At 48.8% G+C, this 19,560-nt stretch overlaps 1 protein-coding gene across 8 annotated transcripts in view; it reads left to right on the top strand.

The window, feature by feature from the left end:
- Positions 1 to 19,560, top strand: part of ARAP1 (ArfGAP with RhoGAP domain, ankyrin repeat and PH domain 1) — a 137,955-nt gene that overhangs the window by 42,482 nt on the left and 75,913 nt on the right. The window contains exon 1 of one of the 8 annotated variants that reach the window (XM_081909553.1): positions 2,471 to 2,538. The exons of 6 other annotated variants lie outside the window; for them this stretch is intronic. In XM_081909553.1, the coding sequence (XP_081765679.1) occupies positions 2,486 to 2,538 (53 nt within the window). In that variant the 5' untranslated portion in view covers positions 2,471 to 2,485. Of the gene's footprint in view, positions 1 to 2,470; positions 2,539 to 12,979; positions 13,101 to 19,560 lie in introns of those variants that run through there. One more of the 8 variants, XM_081909554.1, reaches the window with a different exon arrangement.

Below are 19,560 nucleotides of genomic sequence, written 5' to 3'. Positions count from 1 at the left end.
AAATCCACTGTGAGCTCCTTGCTGGCCACATGACCCAGAAAGCTGTCTGTGGACAAATGCCGGCTCCCTTGGCCTGAAAGCGAGATGGGCGCCACAGCCCCAGAGTCGCCTTGGACTGGACTTAACCTTGGACTGGACTTAACCATCCAGGGGTCCTTTACCTTTTACCTTTACCTTGATAGGGACGCGGGTGGTGCTGTGGTCTAAACCGCTGAGCCTCTTGGGCTTGCTGATCGGAAGGTTGGCGGTTCGAATCCCCGCAACGGGGTGAGCTCCCGTTGCTCAGTCCCTGCTCCTGCCAACCTAGCAGTTCGAAAGCACATAAAAGTGCAAGTAGATAAATAGGTACCGCTCTGGCGGGAAGGTAAACGGCGTTTCCTTGTGCTGTTCTGGTTCGCCAGAAGCAGCTTAGTCATGCTGGCCACATGACCCGGAAGCTGTATGCCGGCTCCCTCGGCCAGTAAAGCGAGATGACTGCCACAACTGCCACGACTGGACTTAATGACCCGGAAAGCTGTCTGTGGACAAATGCCGGCTTCCTCGGCCTGAAATAATAATAATAATAATAATAATAATAATAATAATAATAATGATAATTATTATACCGCGCCCATCTGGCTGGGTTTCCCCAGTCACTGTGGGTGGCTTTCAACAGAATATTAAAATACAATAGTCTGTTAAACATTAAAGGCTTCCCTGAACAGGGCTGCCTTCAGACGTCTTCTAAGAGTCTGGTAGTTGTTTTTCTCTTTGACATCTGGTGGGAAGGCATTCCAAAGGCCGGGCACCACCACATAGAAAGCCCTGTGCCTGGTTCCCTGTAATCTCACTTCTCACAGGGAGGGAACTGCCAGACGGCCCTCGGAGCTGGACCTCAGTGTCCAGGTTGAACGATGGGGGTGGAGACACTCCTTCAGGTATACAGGGCCGAGGCTGTTTAGGGCTTTCAAGGTCAGCACCAACACTTTGAATTGTGCTCGGAAACGTCTTGGGAGCCAGTGTAGGTCTATAGAGACACTGTACATGAAGCAAGCACTAGCAGGGCACTCACGGTGGTGGCCCCCACAAGTGGAACTCCTTGCCTGGGGAAATCCCACTTCTAGCCGTGTTCAGGCTCAGCTTGGAATTTCTCATCTTTTGTTCAGGACTTTGGGATGTGTGTGTGCATGTACGAAGGGTGTCAGGGAGATATTATCTGCCGCCATTTTTGTAGATTTTTAAAAATGATGAAATGTATTGCTTTGTTGCTTGAGAGCCAGTGTGGTTTAGTGCTTATAGTGCCGGACTGGGACCTGAGAGGCCGGGGTTCGAATGCCCCACTCGGCTAGGAAGCTCCCTGGGTGACCTTGGTTTAGTCTACCTCACAGGGATGTTGTGGGGATCAGTTGAGGAGGGGGAGAACCATGTTGTTGTTGTTTAGTCGTTTAGTCGTGTCCGACTCTTCATGACCCCCTGGACCAGAACACGCCAGGCACTCCTGTCTTCCACTGCCTCCCGCAGTTCGGTCAGACTCATGTTGGTAGCTTCAAGAACACTGTCCCACCATCTCGTCCTCTGTCGTCCCCTTCTCCTTGTGCCCTCCATCTTTTCCAACATCAGGGTCTTTTCCAGGGAGTCTTCTCTTCTCATGAGGTGGCAAAGTCTTGGAGCCTCAGCTTCAGGATCTGTCCTTCCAGCGAGCACTCAGGCCTGATTTCCTTCAGAATGGAGAGGTTTGATCTTCTTGCAGTCCATGGGACTCTCCAGAGTCTCCTCCAGCACCAGAATTCAAAAGCATCAATTCTTCGGTGATCAGCCTTCTTTATGGTCCAGCTCTCACTTCCATACATCACTACTGGGAAAACCATAGCTTTACAGGGATGTAATTGCAAAATTGTTATGCCGTGGTTCGGCACGTTCCTCCTGGGCCGTGTCCAGAAAGTGGGACAAGTCTAAACTGAATTCTGTCCTCTTAGGCAAAGATCACAAGACGAGCTGGCTGGTAGCCAGATTCTGCGCCCAGATTTGTAGGTACAGATCATCCTCTAGAATAAAATAGCTTACTAGGGAAATGCTGAAGTTGCCCTTTGGGGCGCCTCAGGGTCAATTTTTTTGGTAGCCCAAATCTCAGTTGGACGGGTGTATGTATATATCTCAATTTTAACTCATGAGCTATTGCTGCAATCTGCTCCGATTTTATAATTTATCTTTATGAACACTGTTTTTATTGTGTTATGTTATGTAAGCTGGTCTTTGACCGTAATAAATTATCTCATCCAACTATCTACCCAGCTCTGCCTCTGACACAGGTCCTGTGTGAGTGTCTGGAGACGGTTGTAGGAAGGATGGCAGTGTAGGCGAGTTGGTTTGGCCAGTCGTGGTTCCAGAGGGGCAGCGGCAGTTGGTGAGAGCGAAACAGCTTTCCTTGGCAGACTGGAGTGAAGACTTGGACTTGCGAGTCGGTGAAGGGGAGGTGTCAGACGGAGCCGATCGGCAGACCTTAGCGATGTGGCCCCTTCTGGAACACGTCCGACAGATGGCGTCTCTGAATCGATTGAGGTTGGATCCTGACAAGACAGAAGTACTGTTTTGTGGGACAGGGGGCTGGTGGGTATGGAGGACTCCCTGGTCCTGAATGGGGCAACTGTGCCCCTGAAGGACCAGGTGTGCAGCCTGTGAGTCATTCTGGACTCACAGCTGTCCACGGAGGCACAGGTCAATTCTGTCTCCAGGGCAGATGTCTACCAGCTCCATCTGGTATGCAGGATGAGACCCTCCCTGCCCGCAGACTGTCTTGCCAGAGTGGTGCGTGCTCTGGTTATTTCCCGCTTCAGCCATTCTTTTGAGATGGTAAATGACTTAGTTCTTGAATCGAAGGTCACACGCCCGCCTTACCCTTAAACCAAATATGCCCTTAAAACAGGATTCCGTAGGATTTGAAAAGAACTGGGGAAAGTTTATCGAAGGCATTAGCTACTGCAGAGGAAACACTTCCGATTCATTAGTAGTGACAAGATGGCTTTCGGGATTGTTCTGTGTGCTAAAATAAAGGACAGTTTTCTCAGGGTTTATTTCCTAAACGCCCAAGGGTGAAGGAATGGTATTCTGCGCAGTGTGTGCACCCTTAAAATGTTATAGCAATTACAAAGCAAAAGCCAGACACTCTTAAACACAGTGAGGTTGCTTCTCTCTTTTGGAGCCCTCGTGTTTCTGAGCAACGCAGATTGTCTTCTCTCTCTCTCTCTCTCTCTCTCTCTCTCTTTCAAGGCCAGACCCTTCAGAACCTCCGGGGTCTGTGCAAAAATCAAAAAAGGAGAATGGAAAGAAGTTTCTGCGAGAGGAGGAAGTCTGCCAGCCGTGGTGGATTCTGGGTGCTGTTGCTTTCTCTCTCCCACTTTCATATTCTCTCTCTTTAAAGCAGCCTGTCCGCTGTCTCTCTCTCTCTGCAATTTTCAGGAAGTCCTATCAGGAAGCGCTTTTGCCGAAAGCAACAAGAAAAAGCTTGCTCTGCAAAGGTTGTGGTCTCTTGGCTTTTCCAGTTCATCTGGAGGGGGGCTCCCTTTCTCTCCCTTGCTCTCTCTTTCTTTTTCTCTGGGGCAGCTCTCTAAAGGGGGATCTTGGAGACAAAAGGACAGAAAAGGGAGCCAGCCTGCCTGCCACGGGACTGCAGAGGTCTCCGCCTTTGCCGCCACTTCCCCCAGGTAACAGATCTGAGGACAAACTTGGACTTGTCTCCTTTTTGCAAAGCAAGGAGCTGAAAGGAAAGCAGGAAAGGAGAGGCATGACTTTTGCTTTGTGTGGGTCGATGCTGTTAACTCTCTCTGCCTCTTTTGCAGGCTGCCTGTCTGCCTTTTTCCCCTGATTTACCGCTATTGATCTCGCCTCCGGGCTGTTGAAAACTGCTCTGTGTCGACATATTTTGGAAGGAGATTTGGGGCTTTTGTGGGGTGGGTGGGGAAAACATCGCCTTGTGTAGGGGAGAGGGAGAAATGTAACTTTCTTGATATGGATTGATTTATTTTTTAAAGCTGCTTGGTTTCTCCCAGTTTGGGGCTTTGTTCCTGGAAGGTCTGAGGTTCTATGAGATTTATATGTGTGTAGAAGTTGGGAAACTTTGTTGAAGCTTTGTGAAGAGTTGACCCCAGGGAGAGTCGCTGATGCTCCAAGACTGAGGGGGTACTGGCAGAATCACAGAATTGTGGAATCAGGAGGGATCCCCAAAGATCATCATTCTAGACCAACCCCCTGCAATGCAGGACTCTAAAGTTCCCTGGCAATCACTTATCAGGGTTATTGATTCTGAACTGGGATAGTTTCCCCTGTCATGAGAAACATGGGTGAAAGATGACTAGGATTTATTGGGGCTTTTCCGGCTGCTGAAAGGAATCTTTGATAACAAATGTATTTTATCAGCCTGGAGCCCTCCCAGCCAGCTGGGAGTTGTAGTCCAAAAACATCTGGCGGGAACCAGGCTGGTGAAAGCTGGGATAGAGAGTGTATGTTCTTCCCAACTCCAAAGTTGGTTATCCCCATGTTAATCAGTTCAGTAGATTGATTAACTAACGTGCCGCCCCCTACTTAAAATTCAAATTATTACATAAAACAATATTAAATAGGTTGGAAAATGCATATGTTGCAGTCTACACAGAAACACAGGGTGTTTTTTCCCCAAGGTTGGCTTTTCACTGTTAACATCAGGATTTCCCCCGATTTTTATTGATAATTTGATTCTTTTATCTCTTTTGTAAAATGCTTCGAGGTTTTTTTTTAACAGTCAAGCAGGGTATAAATTTTATGAAATAAATAAATATGATTTATTCATATATATATATATAGAGAGAGAGAGAGAGAGAGAGAGCGCAGCAATAAATGAGAACATGCCTTTCGGATAAAAAATGTTTTTATACACACACATACACACATAATTTCCAAAAATCATATAACATATTTTCTTATCTTATACAATGTTTTGGACTTCCATCAACTACAGTGGTACCTCTGAATGCGAACAGGATCCGTTCTGGAGCCCTGTTCGCATCCTGAAGTGAACGCAACCTGCGTCCGCGTGTCTGCGCATGCGCAGGTCACGATTCACCGCTTCTGCGCATGCACATGATGTCATTTTGAGCATCTGCACATGCGCAAGCGGCGAAACCCGGAAGTAACGTGCTTCATCCCGAAGCTACTTCAGTATGACTGTACACCTGAAGATTTTTCAATCTTTATCACTTAATCTGCATTTCATTAATTTCACTATTACTTTTAATAGTCCTTCACTAATAATTTTCATCATAATTTTCTCTGCAATATTTCGCCTAATCCTCCTTACAAAACGTCTTGCAATCCTGCTGGCGTAACCTGTTGATTACAATTGCTTTTCAAATTATTCACGTATTTATACTCCAGTCCGGATAAAAAATGTTTCTTAGACCTACCTCAAAACAGGCCAAGGAGAAGTTCAGCGGATCTCCCGAGAGATCTCTCTTTGTGGAGCCACAACCGAAAAGGCCTTTGCCAAAGATGGGGCAGAGAACAGAACCATCTGGAGCTGCATGCCTGGGTATCCTCAGATCAGGACTGTTTTCACACACTCGCAACGCATCCTGTAGAATTCTATCAGTTAGATTTTATGTGAACAATCAGAACGAATTTCAGGAACCAAAAAGGTCGTACTGAAATATATGACTTTTGTGCCATCTGGCCCCAAAATGGCAACTGGGCATTCTGTTTTGGCGACCGTATCCCTGGTTTAGGGGACGTGGGTGGAGCTGTGGGTTAAACCACAGAGCCTAGGACTTGCTGATCAGAAGGTCTGCGGTTCGAATCCCCGCGATGGGGTGAGCTCCCGTTGCTCGGTCCCTGCTCCTGCCAACCTAGCAGTTCGAAAGCACATCCAAGTGCAAGTAGATAAATAGGTACCGCTCCCGTGGGAAGGTAAACGGTGTTTCCGTGCGCTGCTCTGGTTTTGCCAGAAGCGGCTTAGTCATGCTGGCCACATGACCCGGAAGCTGTACGCCGGCTCCCTCGGCCAATAAAGCGAGATGAGCGCCACAGCCCCAGAGTTGGCCACGACTGGACCTAATGGTCAGGGGTCCCTTTACCTTTACCTAACCCTGGTTTAAGGAGCCATTTGGCACCCAGCTTATATACCTGAGTTCCTAACGGTCCACAAAGATTGTGCAACGTCACTAAGGCTGGCAACAAGAACACCACTGTGTGGGAATCCCTCACAGACGACTGCCTGGAGACAGGTTGTGCATCCACAGTAGTGACCGGAGGAGGAATGACCGCTGGGAGGAGTGCAGAGAGACCAAACGCCCGGGTGTGTCTGCATCAGCGCAACTGGACACCTTCATCTACCCCGGCTGCAACAAAACATGTCTCTCCCGTAACGGTCTCTACAGCAACAGCAGGCTCCAACATCTCGGCAGTTTGAGATCATCCCCAAAGGCGCATTCCTTCACTGTCTCCTGAGAGGGGCGGCCGCCGCCTTGACCTCAACCACCACCTTTCCCCTTCCTCCGAGGCTTCTATCTCCTTTCTCCATGAGCCTAGGCAACCCCTGAGTTGTGATTCTTCGGTGGTGGGGAAGTGGTGTGCGGTGGGTCAGGCATGGAAGGCGGAGAAGGAGGGCCGAGAGCGGCGGCAGCAAGGCTCAGGCAGCACGATGCCTCCCTTCCCATCGGAGCAGCCCCAATTCCATTCCTACTTTCATGCAAGCAGGAGGGGCAGGGGCGCCGACTTATAAAAAATATTGGGGGGGGGTCGGGGGCCCATACCGACTTATAAAAAATATTGGGGGGGCCCAAGACCTCCAAACCGCTGCTGCTGGGGGAACGAAAGGGGCGAGCCCCGGGCTGCCCCGACCTTAAGTGAACCTGTGAGGGCCCGCCCTTTGCGACAGCCGATTGGCTGCCGCTGTGGGCGGTGAATATTAATGAGCTAGGGGGAATCCCCGCTTCTCGCGGGGCTGGCGCCAGCCCCGCGAGATTGTTGATGGGTCGAGAGCCCGCAACCCCACCCCCTCTCTAGATCGGGAGTGGCTTTGTTTTAACTCATTACTGAATGTATTTTAAAAAGTAACTATCGTCAAACAAGGAAAATAAAAAATACCAACATAATTTTGAGATTTTACAAAGCATAATATAACTAATCATTTTCTTAAATTATTGGGGGCGGAGCCACCCCAAACGATTTTTTGAGGGGGCTCGGGCCCCCTCAGGCCCCATGGAGTCGGCGCCTATGAGGAGGGGGCAGGGAACTCTCAGGCAGCGTGAGGCCTCCCTTCCCATTGGAGTAGCCCCAATCCCATTCCTACCTGTGTGCAAGCAGGAAGGGGCGGGGATCTCTCAGCTGGGAAGGGAGGCTTCCCATTGCCTAAATGAGAGATCCCTGTCCCCTTCTGCTTGCACTCAAGCTCTGATAGGCAGCGTGAAGCCTCCCTTCGCAGCTGAGAGATCCCCGCCCCGCTTGCACGCAAGTAGGAGTTTGGAGGCTGCTCCGAGAGACAGCATTAAGCCTCCCTTCACAGCTGAGTTGCTGGGGTCAGGGAAGGTGAGGCAGCCCGGAAGCTGCATCTTAGAGCCCCTGCACCACCATCATATGGGGACTTCCCAGCAGCTCCTGAAGCCAGCCAGAGCCAACTCCTCCAGGCTGCTGAGACTGCCGCTGCTGCGTTTCCTGGGGACATTAGATGAAATCCGGGGACATTCCGGGGATGGTTTTTATCCGGGGACTTATTCGTGAATCTGGGGACTGTTCGCGGGAAACGGGGACGTCTGGTAACCCTAGTGTAGGCAGCACCAAGCCGGAATTAATGCTGCATTTAATGCTTATGAGCCCGAAATTATCCTTTCTTGGCAAGGGCACAGGGATTTTTTTTTTATCTACAAGAAGCGGCCATTTAATTCAGTTGTGATTCCAGCGTTGCAGAGGGAGCAGCCTCTGCTTTTTGGTTGCCTTCTGCTTCTGTGATTCCACTTTAAACAAATGGCTTTCCTCTCTCCTTCTCCCCAAACAAATTATGAAGATTGTGGCCCATATTCTTAATTCGACCAGTGTGGCCAGATTCCTAAATGCAGGGGGTTGGACTTGATGACCTTCGGGGGGCCCCTTCCAACTCTGCAGTTCCACCAGCCTAGAAAGCAGCCTTGAGAATGGTGGAGCATTTCCTCACAAGGAGCTGGCTTGGGTTATTCCCGTCTCCATCTTCCCAGAACCTAATGACAGGGCTGTAAGGAAATAATTAACAGGATTCTGGCTGTCGGGAGACAAAGGAGCCCCTGTTCCTGCAGCTGAGGCGGGTGCTGAGTTTGGGGAGAGGGGAGTTTCTTTCAGCTCTTTCTCTCCAGCTTGTGGTCTGCTTGGCCTCTCCGTCTCCTTTGCCCTCTCCGGCGTCTATATTTAGGGCTCTCTCAGACAGCGCTAATTTGGGTGCAGAGAGGGCAAGTCTTTTCCATATGCATTTAGGAACAATGGGCAGCACAGACTGGGGGTCACCAACTCGCTGACCCTCTGCATGTTTCCACCCTTGAGTGCATCGTGAAGTTTAATACACACCAAGATGCTTCTTTGGGTAGAGGCATTCCTAAAAATGGTTGTTTATTTCATATAGGAATCTTTTAAAAGGTAAAGGGACCCCTGACCATTAGGTCCAGTCGCGGACGACTCTGGGGTTGCAGTGCTCATCTCGCTTTACTGGCTGAGGGAGCTGGTGTACAGCTTCCGGGTCATGTGGCCAGCATGACTAAGCCGCTTCTGGCAAACCAGAGCAGCGCACGGAAACGCCGTTTACCTTCCCGCTGGAGTGGTACCTATTTATCTACTTGCACTTTGATGTGCTTTCGAACTGCTAGGTTGGCAGGAGCAGGGACCGAGCAACGGGAGCTCACTCCGTCGCAGGGATTCAAACTACCGACCTTCTGATCCGCAGGTCCTAGGCCTTGTGGTTTAACCCACAGCGCCACCCGCGTCCCAGGAATCTCTTACCATAGAATAAAAACATATATGCAGTGTTAGAAACTTAGGTATATAAGCTAGACACCAAATGGCTCCTTAAACCAGGGTTAAAGTTGCCAAAACAGAATGCCTAGTTGTCATTTTGGGGCCAGACAGCACAAAAGTCATATACAGTCATACCTCGGGTTACGAACGCTGCGGGTTGCACGTTTTTGGGTTGCAGACGGTGCCGAACCCGGAAGTACCGGAACAGGTTACTTCCAGGTTTCGGCGCATGCGCAGAAGCGCAAAATGACGCCACACGCATGCGCAGAAGCGCCGAATTGCGTGTGCGCACACGCGTCACTTCAGGCTGTGAACGCTGCGGGTTGTGAACGTGCCTCCCGCACGGATCACGTTCGCAACCCGAGGTATGACTGTACAGTCATGCCTTGGCTCTCGAATGCCTTGCCTCCTGAATAAATCGGCTCCCGAACGATCGAAACCCGGAAGTGAGCATTCCAGTTTTCGAATGCTTTTTGGAAGCCGAACGCCCGGCTGCAGGAGCCTCCTTCAGCCAATTGGAAGCCGCATGTTTTGGAAGTCGAATGGACTTCCGGAACAGATTCCGTTTGACTTCCAAGGTATTTCAGTATGACCTTTTTGGTTCCTGAAATTTGTTCAGATAAAATATAAGAGATAGAATTCTACAGGATGTGCTTCTTGTGTGTGAAAACGGGCAAGATCCAAGGATCCAGGTGCAGGAGACGTCATGTGTCTGCCTGGTGCTTGCCTGGCACTTGGACATCCTCCCTGGGTTGCAAAATGTGCTTGACTCCTGGCAGATTTTCTGCCTATATCCATAAAAATGCAAGGCTGTCGTCACACTGCTCCCATTGGAGGATTTGTAGGGCTGTATTACAAGTCCTGGATTTGCACAAAGTCAAGGGTCGTTAGGGGAGCAAAGGGAAGGCAGGTTGCATCAAACCAATGGCCATAGCATGGGCATGAGAAGGGGGAGACACTGAAGGGGGGGAATTGTGGTTTAAAACAACAGTTTACTCAAAGTCTAGTGTCCCGATCAAGGGAAGTAATGGGACCACTGTATTCTGCTGTGGTCAGACCCCATCTGGAATACTGGGTCCAATTCTGGGCACCACAATTTAAGAAGGACGTTGACAAGCTGGAAGGTGGGCAGAGTAGAGTGACCAAGTTCCAGGGTCTGGAAAGGATGCCTGATGAAGAATGGTTGAAGGAGCTGGGTATGTTTAGCCTGGAAAAGGGGAGACTTAGAGGAGATAGGATAGCACTCTTCAAATATCTAAAGGGCTGTCACGTGGGAGAGGGAAAATGCTTGTTTTCTCCTGCTATGGAGGGTAGGACTCGAACCCATGGCTTCAAGTTGCAAGAAAGGAGATTCCAACTAAATATAAGGAAGAACTTCCTGCCAGTCAGCTGAATGGTCTCCCTCGGGAGTTTGTTGACTGTCCTTCCTTTTGAGCAAAGCTTGGGTGGCCATCTGTCATGGATGATCAAACTGAGATTCCTGCATTACGGGGGTTGGACTAGATGGCCTTTGGGGTTCCTTCCAACTCTGCAATCCTAGGCTGCTTTGACGGAAGTAAGCTCCCCTGGGTTGCTGGTTATCACTTTGCACAAAGTTGTAAGGGTGATCTCAAAGCTGGCTTAGTAGTCAGATAGCTTCTGTTACATCTCCCCTTATTTTTTCAAGCTATGTACTTTGTCTGATTGAAATTCTACAGCCTTTTAAATGCAGTGGTGCCTCGCAAGACGAAATTAATTCGTTCCGCAAGTCTCTTCGTCTTGCGAGTTTTTCGTCTTGCGATGCACGGTTTTCCATAGGAATGCATTGAAAATCAATTAATGCGTTCCTATGGAAACCGCCTTCCCCCGACCTCTTTTGGCGGGCGGCATTTTAAAATCGCCCGGGACAGCGGAGGACTTCTCCGCTGTCCGGGGCGATTTAAAAGCCCCTGGGAAGGCAGGCAGGGGGGACAAAGACTTTTGCCCCCCGCCTGCCTTCAGAAGAGGTCCAGGACAGGCTTCGCGGACCTCTCCGCAAGCAGCGGGAGCGCTCCTTGCGGAGAGTTGCCAGCCCGCCCAGGCTTCGCGGCCCCGCCGCCGGGCTTCGGGACATCGTTCCGAAGCCGGGCGGCGGGGGGAGGCTTTCCCGCCCCGCCGCCGGGCTTCGGGACATCGTTCCGATGCCGGGCGGCGGGGGGAAGCTTTCCCGCCCCGCCGCCCAGCTTCTGGACATCGTTCCGATGCCGGGCGGCGGGGGGAGGCTTTCTCGCCCCGCCGCCCGGCATCGGGACGATGCCCCGATGCCGGGCGGCGGGGGGAGGCTTCAAAAGCCGTCCGGGGGCTTTTAAATCGCCCCGGACAGTCCCGGGGCGATTTAAAAGCCCCCGGTTAGGCAGGCAGGGGGGAGCAAAGACTTTTGCCCCCCGCCCGCCTTCGGAAGAGGTCCAGGACCTCTTCCCAAGGCGGGCGGGGGGCAAAAGTCTTTGCCCCCCCTGCCTGCCTTCAAAAGCCGTCCGGGATAGCGGGAAGCGCTTCCCTGCTATCCCGGACCGCTTTTAAAATGCTGGCGGTGGGGAGCAAAGCCTTTCGCCCCCGCCGGCCTTCCTGGACCTCTTCTGAAGTCCGGAGGGGGGAAAAAGGCTTTGCTCCCCACCGCCAGCATTTAAAAAAGGTCCCCGAGATTTCCCTATGGGCTTTCGTCTTGCGATGCAAGCCCATAGGGAAAGTCGTCTAGCGAAGCGTCGCAAAAACCGAAAAACCCTTTCGTCTTGCGGGTTTTTCGTCTTGCGAGGCATTCGTCTTGCGGGGCACCACTGTGTCTTTGTGGGAAGTGGGGAGGGGGGGTTATTGCTTTTATTTTATTTTAACAATCTACTTGTGTTTTTACCTTGCGTGAAGCTCTTGTGACGGAGGGCCGGATATGAATCTAACAATACTTTGCAATATAAATTGAGCAGAAACCTCTAGATATGGACACAAGAAGGCCTCTCGCAGGCAGGCTCGCTGCAGCTCTTGCCCTCATTGTGTCTGGCTAATCGGCATTCATTTGGCATTGCATTTGCGCCCCAAATGCATTTTGTTCCGCCCCCTGCTAGATGGGGTGCTGGTGCTCATTTTCGGCACACTTTTAGCGCTGCGATGGCCAGACCCCTTTCCCCAAATGCGTGTGAAGGTGGCGCAGAGCTTCTACCCAAAGGTTTTATTATTATTATTATTGATACAGCAAGAAAATTAAAAAGAGAAAACACAAACACCGAATTCCACACAGGAATAACCATAGACACAGAATTTTCTTAAACAATAAGACATAGATTGGTCTTAACACTAAAGACCCAACCTCCCGTCTATTCCGTATTTCAATTTCACATAACTTATTGCCAATACACACTTTTATCATCATTAAACCTTTTCTTAATATATCTTAATTCTTATATCTGCCTTGCAACTGTTACTGAAGTTCCTCGAATGCCACAACCGAGTTTAAACTACTGTATTTATAGTTCAAATATTCTTTGAAAACCTCCCATTTTGAAACAAATTCCTGTTTTGGTTTATTCTTTATTTTTATTTTTTGATAGACCATCGAATTCTGCATATTCTATCAGCTTTTGAACCCAATCTTGTATAGAGGGAATTTCATGACTCTTCCGTTTTGCCGCGATAAGAACTTTACCCAAAGAGCTTGACAGTACCCTCTGGCTTGGCGCACCTTTTCCATTCAGCCTCTTGGAGCAAGGATTACTGCCTCTTTGTTTCCCGCATGGATGGCTGACGCTCGTTTCTATAGAGACGGCAGCCCAGGGAGAGCCAGGCCCATTTGGATTTCCACCACTGCCCTCCTAGCCTGCCCAGAGGCTGGCTGTCCGGGGGCCAAGAATAGGGTGTCCGGCCCTCCCAAATCCCGTCAGGCTACAAGAGTGACCCCAGAAGTAACCCCAGAGCCTGGACGCCAGCCCTGTAAGGGGGGCTCTGCTGCAGCTTGGACTTGCCAGGGACCCTTTAGCTGCGGTTCTTGCATCCCAGGGGTTGGACTTGATGAGCTCTGGGGGTCCCTTCCAGCTCTCTAGTTCTATGATTGTATGAGGCCAGCCAGGATTCCTCTTTTGCTGTTTCTGATCTCCTCCGTTCTTTGCATTCAGGTCAGTTCCACTCTTTTAAAGTGTGTGTCTCTCTGTGTGTTATTTTGTTCTTTTAAAGCAGCCTTTCTCAACCTGTGGGTCCCCAGATGTTGTTGGACTACAACTCCCATCATCCCAAGCTAGCAAGGCCACTTATTATTGAGGGGAAGTGCGTGGAACAGGTCTTGGTGTTTCGATTTCTGGGAATGGAGATGTGAGATGACCTAACCTGGGGAGAAAACAGCAAAGCCATGATGAAGAGAGCACAGCAGAGGTTATATTTTCTGAGAATCCTCCGGAAAAACAGTCTCTCAAAGGACCTGTTGATGGCATTTCACCATTGTCCTGTTGAGAGTGTATTAACTTAGGGTCTCTGTGTGTGGTTTAGGAGCTGCACGGTCAGGGAAAAAGCAATGGTGTCCAGGGTTGTAAAGACTGCGGAGAGAATAATTGGGTGCACTCTTCCCACCTTGGATCAAATCTACGCTTCCAGGTGCCATAAGAAAGCTGCAGAGATAGCGCAGGATAGTGCGCAACCCGGAAATGATCTCTTTCAGCTTCTGCCTTCTGGGAAAGAAGGTCCAGGGTTATCAAGACCAGGACTAGCCGCCTGAGAAACAGTTTCTTTCCAAATGCGATTTTGGTTTTAAACGCAGTGTAAGGTAGTATATTGTATTTAAAAATGGGGTATCAGAGTTTTTAGGGCTGGGATAGCTGGGATAGCAGACTTGTGGGTTTTTGAATGTCTGATGTAGATTTTTCAATTTCGTTGTTCTGTATGGGACAGTGACAATAAAGATTATTGTATCGATGATGGGAGTTGTAGTCCAACAACATCTGAGAGTCCCACAGGTTGAGAACTGCTGTTTTAAAGTCTGTGTGTGTGTGTGTGTGTGTTTTGGGGGGAGGGCAGGAACCTCCCACTCTGTTTGGCGTTGCTCTCTTTGGTCAACATTTGATCTTCCGGATGTGGCAACAGGTTTCCCCCCAGTGCACTCTCCTTGCGCATGAACTCGCTCTCCCTTCCCTCTCTGTCTGTTTCTGGTCTAAACGTTTATGTAACGGGGCCCTGGCGTTTGGCAGGAATCTCTTACTGCATTTGGGAACTTTGCAACGAGTTCATTTGGCTTTCCTCCCTTCTCTCGCTCCACTGGCCAGGCGCCTCTTTTGCAGTTGTTGATTGCACATGTGGTGAGAGTCTGCTGTAGCTTTCTGCATTTCACTGCGCTGTGGGGGGTGGCTTGCAGCGAACACTCGGCACGTATTGTGCCGTCTTTTGTAACCTGCCACTTTTAGGGTTTCCCCCAACCGCTTAGAGAGTTCTTTTGAAATATGAAGCAGTCAACAATAAGTCAACAAACCTATATCCTGGAGCAGTGTAGACAGGGCTTTTGTTTCCAGGTGGAGCTCTCAGGATCTCAGTTCCGGCACCTCTCAGGTGGGTGCCATTGCCATTCTAAGAGAACGAGGGAGAAATGTGAGCTCCAGCACCTGTTTTTCTGGAAAAATAGCACTGAGTATGCAAGTTCAATATGGTTAATAATAATAACAAGATTTTGTACTGCTCCAGGAAATCTGTGTGGTTTACACCTCAACAAAAACCAGTGCATTCTCCCTAAAAATACAAATTCCATGTCCGCCCGCAACTTTTAAATAAGCAATAGGTGTCTCTTCTCAGTGTGCGTGAAATGAAAAAACAAGCAAACAATCAAGAAATCCATTGTGACACACCATCAGAGTGCAACATAGCTGCAATATATATCTTAAAATATCTCATAAATATCACCAAATGAGAATGGGTGTTCACATGTAATAATAGAAAGCTGTTCGACAGTGGAATGGACTCAGCTTTGCTGGGGGGTTTTTAATGGAGGTTGGATGGCCATTTAGGTTAAGAACGGACGTCCAGAACGAATTAAGTTCTTAACCCGAGGTAAAACTGTGTTTGTTGTTGTTGTTGTTTAGTCGTTTAGTCATGTCCGACTCTTCGTGACTCCATGGACCAGAGCACGCCAGGCACTTCTGTCTTCCACTGCCTCCCGCAGCCTGGTCAAACTCATGCTGGTAGCTTCGAGAACGCTGTCCAACCATCTCGTCCTCTGTCGTCCCCTTCTCCTTGTGCCCTCCATCTTTCCCAGCATCAGGGTCTTTTCCAGGGAGTCTTCTCTTCTCATGAGATGGCCAAAATATTGGAGCTTCAGCTTCAGGATCTGTCCTTCCAGTGAGCCCTCGGGGCTGATTTCCTTCGGAATGGAGAGGTTTGTTCTTCTTGCAGTCCATGGGACTCTCAAGAGTCTCCTCCAGCACCAGAATTCAAAAGCATCAAAAGCCTTCTTCTTCCATACATCACTAGGTACCACTGCAATCAGGTACAAATCCTGCCACAGGTCAAAAAACGGCCCCCATCCTTTCCACCCCATCTCTTACCTGGGGGACAGTGATGTCCCCCCGACTCTCAGCTAGAGAGATGAACGCCCTTCTCCACCAACAGACGCCCACCCTGTATTTTAAATAATAACCACATAAATCAATGCTCCCCTTTGTCAAGAGAGATCCATCAGTGCCGAGAATGCATCCTCAATATATCTTTTTCAGAAAGGATACATAAGAAAGCAATGAGAGACCCACATTTTTAAAAACGGTTTGCTTTTTTTAAAAACACACACACACACCATAGTTCCTCTTTCTTTTTTTGGACCAGTTCAGGCCTGTTTTCACAAGAATCGTTTTAGAAGCCCGGTGGTTGTGTTTTGTTGCTTTCAAGTGAGTCGTGTTTCCCCCTTCTGTCTGGGTTTCTTCTTGCTGCTGATCTTGGGGGATGGATTGGCAGCGATCCCAGCGGCCAAGTGGAAAAGCAGGTTTCGAGTCTGCAGATGCCATGGGAACCTGTTTTACTGCAGGACGAGGTTTCTCCAGGGAGGAACGGTCTGCCGAGTGAACTGCAGAATGTAATTTTTGGGAGGCGGAACCTTGCAAAAGCTAAAAGAACTGAAAAGCAGCAGCAGCCTGGTTCATTTTAAGGGGGTCTGCTGTGGCTGCAGGCCTAGAGATCTAGAAAAACTGCTGATTAGGAAAAAGGATAAACTTCGGAGCCTGCAGTGTTGCAAGGATCTGGAAGTTGTGCCCTCACTCCTGGAGAAGAGAGAACTTCTCAAATCTCTGCTCTTGAATTAACTTGGAAACCTAACTAGCCTCTTTTGTAAAGGGGATTTTTTTCTGAACTCGTGTAGACTCTGTGGGTGGAAGAAACGGACACCTCCCCCTGCCATGAACTGGGCACCCCAGTTTAAGAAGGATACTGAGCAGCTGGAAGATGTGCAGAGAGGGTTGAACAAGATGACCAAGGGTCTGGAGACCAAGCCATATGAGGATCGGTTGAGGGAGTTGGGTATGTTTACTAGGACTGGGCGATATCTGGTTTTCAACAACACAATATGGGACGTGGGTGGCGCTGTGGGTTAAACCACAGAGCCTAGGATGTGCCAATCAGAAGGTAGGCAGTTTGAATCCCTGTGACGGGGTGAGCTCCCGTTGCTCGGTCCCTGCTTCTGCCAACCTAGCAGTTCGAAAGCACGCTAAAAAGTGCAAGTAGATAAATAGGTACTGCTCCAGCGGGAAGGTAAACGGCATTTCCATGCGCTGCTCTGGTTTGCCAGAAGCGGCTTAGTCCTGCTGGCCACATGACCTGGAAGCTGTACACCAGCTCCCTCGGCCAATAAAGCAAGATGAGCGCTGCAACTTTGACGTGCTTTCGAACTGCTAGGTTGGCAGGAGCTGGGACAGAGCAACAGGAGCTCACCCCGTCGCGGGGATTCGAACCGCTGACCTTCTGATCGGCAAGTCCTTGGCTCTGTGGTTTAACTCACAGCACCACCTGTGTCCCAGTTTACAGATAAGAACTGCTAAAAATGTAGAAAGACAGAGCAAGCTTGTTTTCTGCTGCACCGGAGGGCAGACCTGGAAAGGAGGGATTCAAATAGCCAGAAAGGATGTTTCCGGCTAAACATTAGGAAGAAATGCCTGAGGGCAAAGGTTGTCTGACCATGGAACGAACTCCCTCGGAAGATGCTAGGGTCTCCTTTGCTGGAGGTTCCTAGACAGTGGTTGGGTGGCAGGAATTCATTAGCTGTGATTCTTTCATTGCAGAAATTCTTGGGGTTCCCTTCCAACTCTTCACTTCTGTGATCCCCTCCATTGCATTTGCACGTAAAGCAGCCTTTGCCAGGGTGCAGTGCTCCCAATGTTTTGGACTACAACTCCCATCAGTCCCAGCCGGCACATACCATCAAGCACTGATGGGATTTGTAGTCCAGAAACTACAAGAGCACTCCAGGCTGGTGAAGTCTGCCCTAGAGGGAGATCTAGGCCTGTGACAACTGCGTGTCCCTAGGTGTCCTTGCACCTCCTTTCATAGAATCGGAGAACTGTAGCGTTGGAAGGGACGCCAAGGGCCATCTAGTCCAACCCCCTGCCATGCAATGTGGGGCTCACAACCCTGAGATTAAGAATCTCAAGCTCTACCAACTGAGCTATTCTAGCTATTGCAGAGCCCATCTAGTCCAGCGTATTTTCACTGGGGCCAACCAGCTTCGTAGCAAAAGGGAACGGGGAACTGATGATTTATTTTGGGGGGAACTGGCAGATGAAGTTGATGGACTACATGGAATTGGCGGAAATGACTGGCAAATCCGAGACCAGGGAGAAGAGTTGGTAGAAGAAGACTGGAAGAGATTTAAAGACTATCTACAGAAACACTGTAAAATTAAGGAATGTTAGAAGGATGCTGGAATGAAGTTATGTGGTTTTAGCAATAATGTTACAAAGGGGTATGTAAAAATGGATTGTTAACAGGTGAAAATGTTAACAGGTGAAAATGTAAAGTTACAATATATTAAGATAAAATATCAAGATAAAAGCAAAAATGGTAAGGACTTGCTGAAACAACGATTGAATTAGAATAGAAAAAAGGGAGGTGTGAGGAGGTCAGGGAAACAAGCAAATGAATAATAATAATAATAATAATAATAATAATAATAATAATAATAAAATTTTATTTATATCCCGCCCTCCCCAGCCGAAGCCGGGCTCAGGGCGGCTAACAACAATCAAACTATCAGATATTCACATATTCTAAAAATATTTCATTATAAAAATCAATTAAAATCGAATTAATGGCAACTAATTAAGCAAGATTCTGTGCAGGTTGCCAGAGGAGGGAGTCAGGCTGCGCCCTGACCAAAGGCCTGGTGGAACAACTCTGTCTTGCAGGCCCTGCGGAAGGATGTCAGGTCCCGCAGGGCCCTAGTCTCTTGGGACAGAGCGTTCCACCAGATCGGGGCCACAGCCGAGAAGGCCCTGGCTCTAGTTGAGGCCAGCCTAACCTCTCGGTGGCCTGGGACCTTGAGGATGTTATTATTTGCAGACCGTAGGTTTCTCTGTGGGGCATACCAGGAGAGGCGGTCCCGTAGGTACGAGGGTCCTAGGCTGTATAGGGCTTTAAAGGTGAAAGACAGGACATGGAAAGACTGATTTGTTTTTAATTGTTTTTATTCTGTATTTTGTATTTTTTGTTTCTTTTTTTTCTTCTTTTCATTTTTGTAACTTCTTTGAAACTTTAATAGATATTATTTTTTAAAAAATATTTGGGGGGGGAACCAGTGATTTAGTTTTTCCGCTTTGCTCGGGGGGTGGATCCCCCCTCCTCGTTTCCTGAGAGTAAGTAAATCACTGCTTGGCGTCCTGAGCTTGGAAGGCAGCGAGAGGGAAGTTGCAACAGCAAAGGAAGTCTAATTTTGCTGCGTTTTCTGGTTGCAGCAAAGAACCTTCCTTTGTGTCTCTTCTCTGGGAGCCAACAGGGTGACTCTTGGCCAGTTGGCGACTGGGCACTTCTCTAAAAGAGGATTAGACAAATTCAAGGAGGAGAGGGCTATCGATGGCTCTGCCCTCCCTCCACAGTTGGTCCATTGAGCACTTTGAGGATGGGATGCTGGTCTTAGGTGAGCCATTGGGTTATAAGAAGCCTCTTCCTAGGATCTTGGCCCCATTTTTTAAAAATCTGGAACCTTGAGTTCCTTTCTGACTCTCCTGTTTGCCTTTCTGTCATTCTATTCTCTTTAAATTGCTGCAAAAGCTCACATTCAGATTGTTGCAATAAAGACACCACATTACTAGTGATATTGTTATTATTATATTTTACGTTTGTTTATATCCTTTTATTACGTTTGTTTATATCCTTAAATTACTTACTCTACAAAGTAATTTAATAGAATTTGAAAAGTACAAATAAGAGAATCTATTAAAACAGAGGTAATAAAAAAAAGAGAGTGCTGCTATTATCATGGGTTTCAGCAGCTAACAGTAAATCCTCCCAAGGATCTCTGGGGATCACCCGTCACCGTTGGGACATCAAAGAAGAAATTGAGGATAGTTTTTTGAGGGCCTTCTCGGTGGTGGCTCCCGCCCTGTGGAACGCCCTCCCAGC

This window comes from Podarcis melisellensis, assembly GCF_964234715.1.
Source record: "Podarcis melisellensis genome assembly, chromosome: 4".
In the NCBI taxonomy this organism is placed as follows: Eukaryota; Metazoa; Chordata; class Lepidosauria; order Squamata; family Lacertidae; genus Podarcis; species Podarcis melisellensis.
This window is presented reverse-complemented; position numbering and strand designations above follow the sequence as displayed.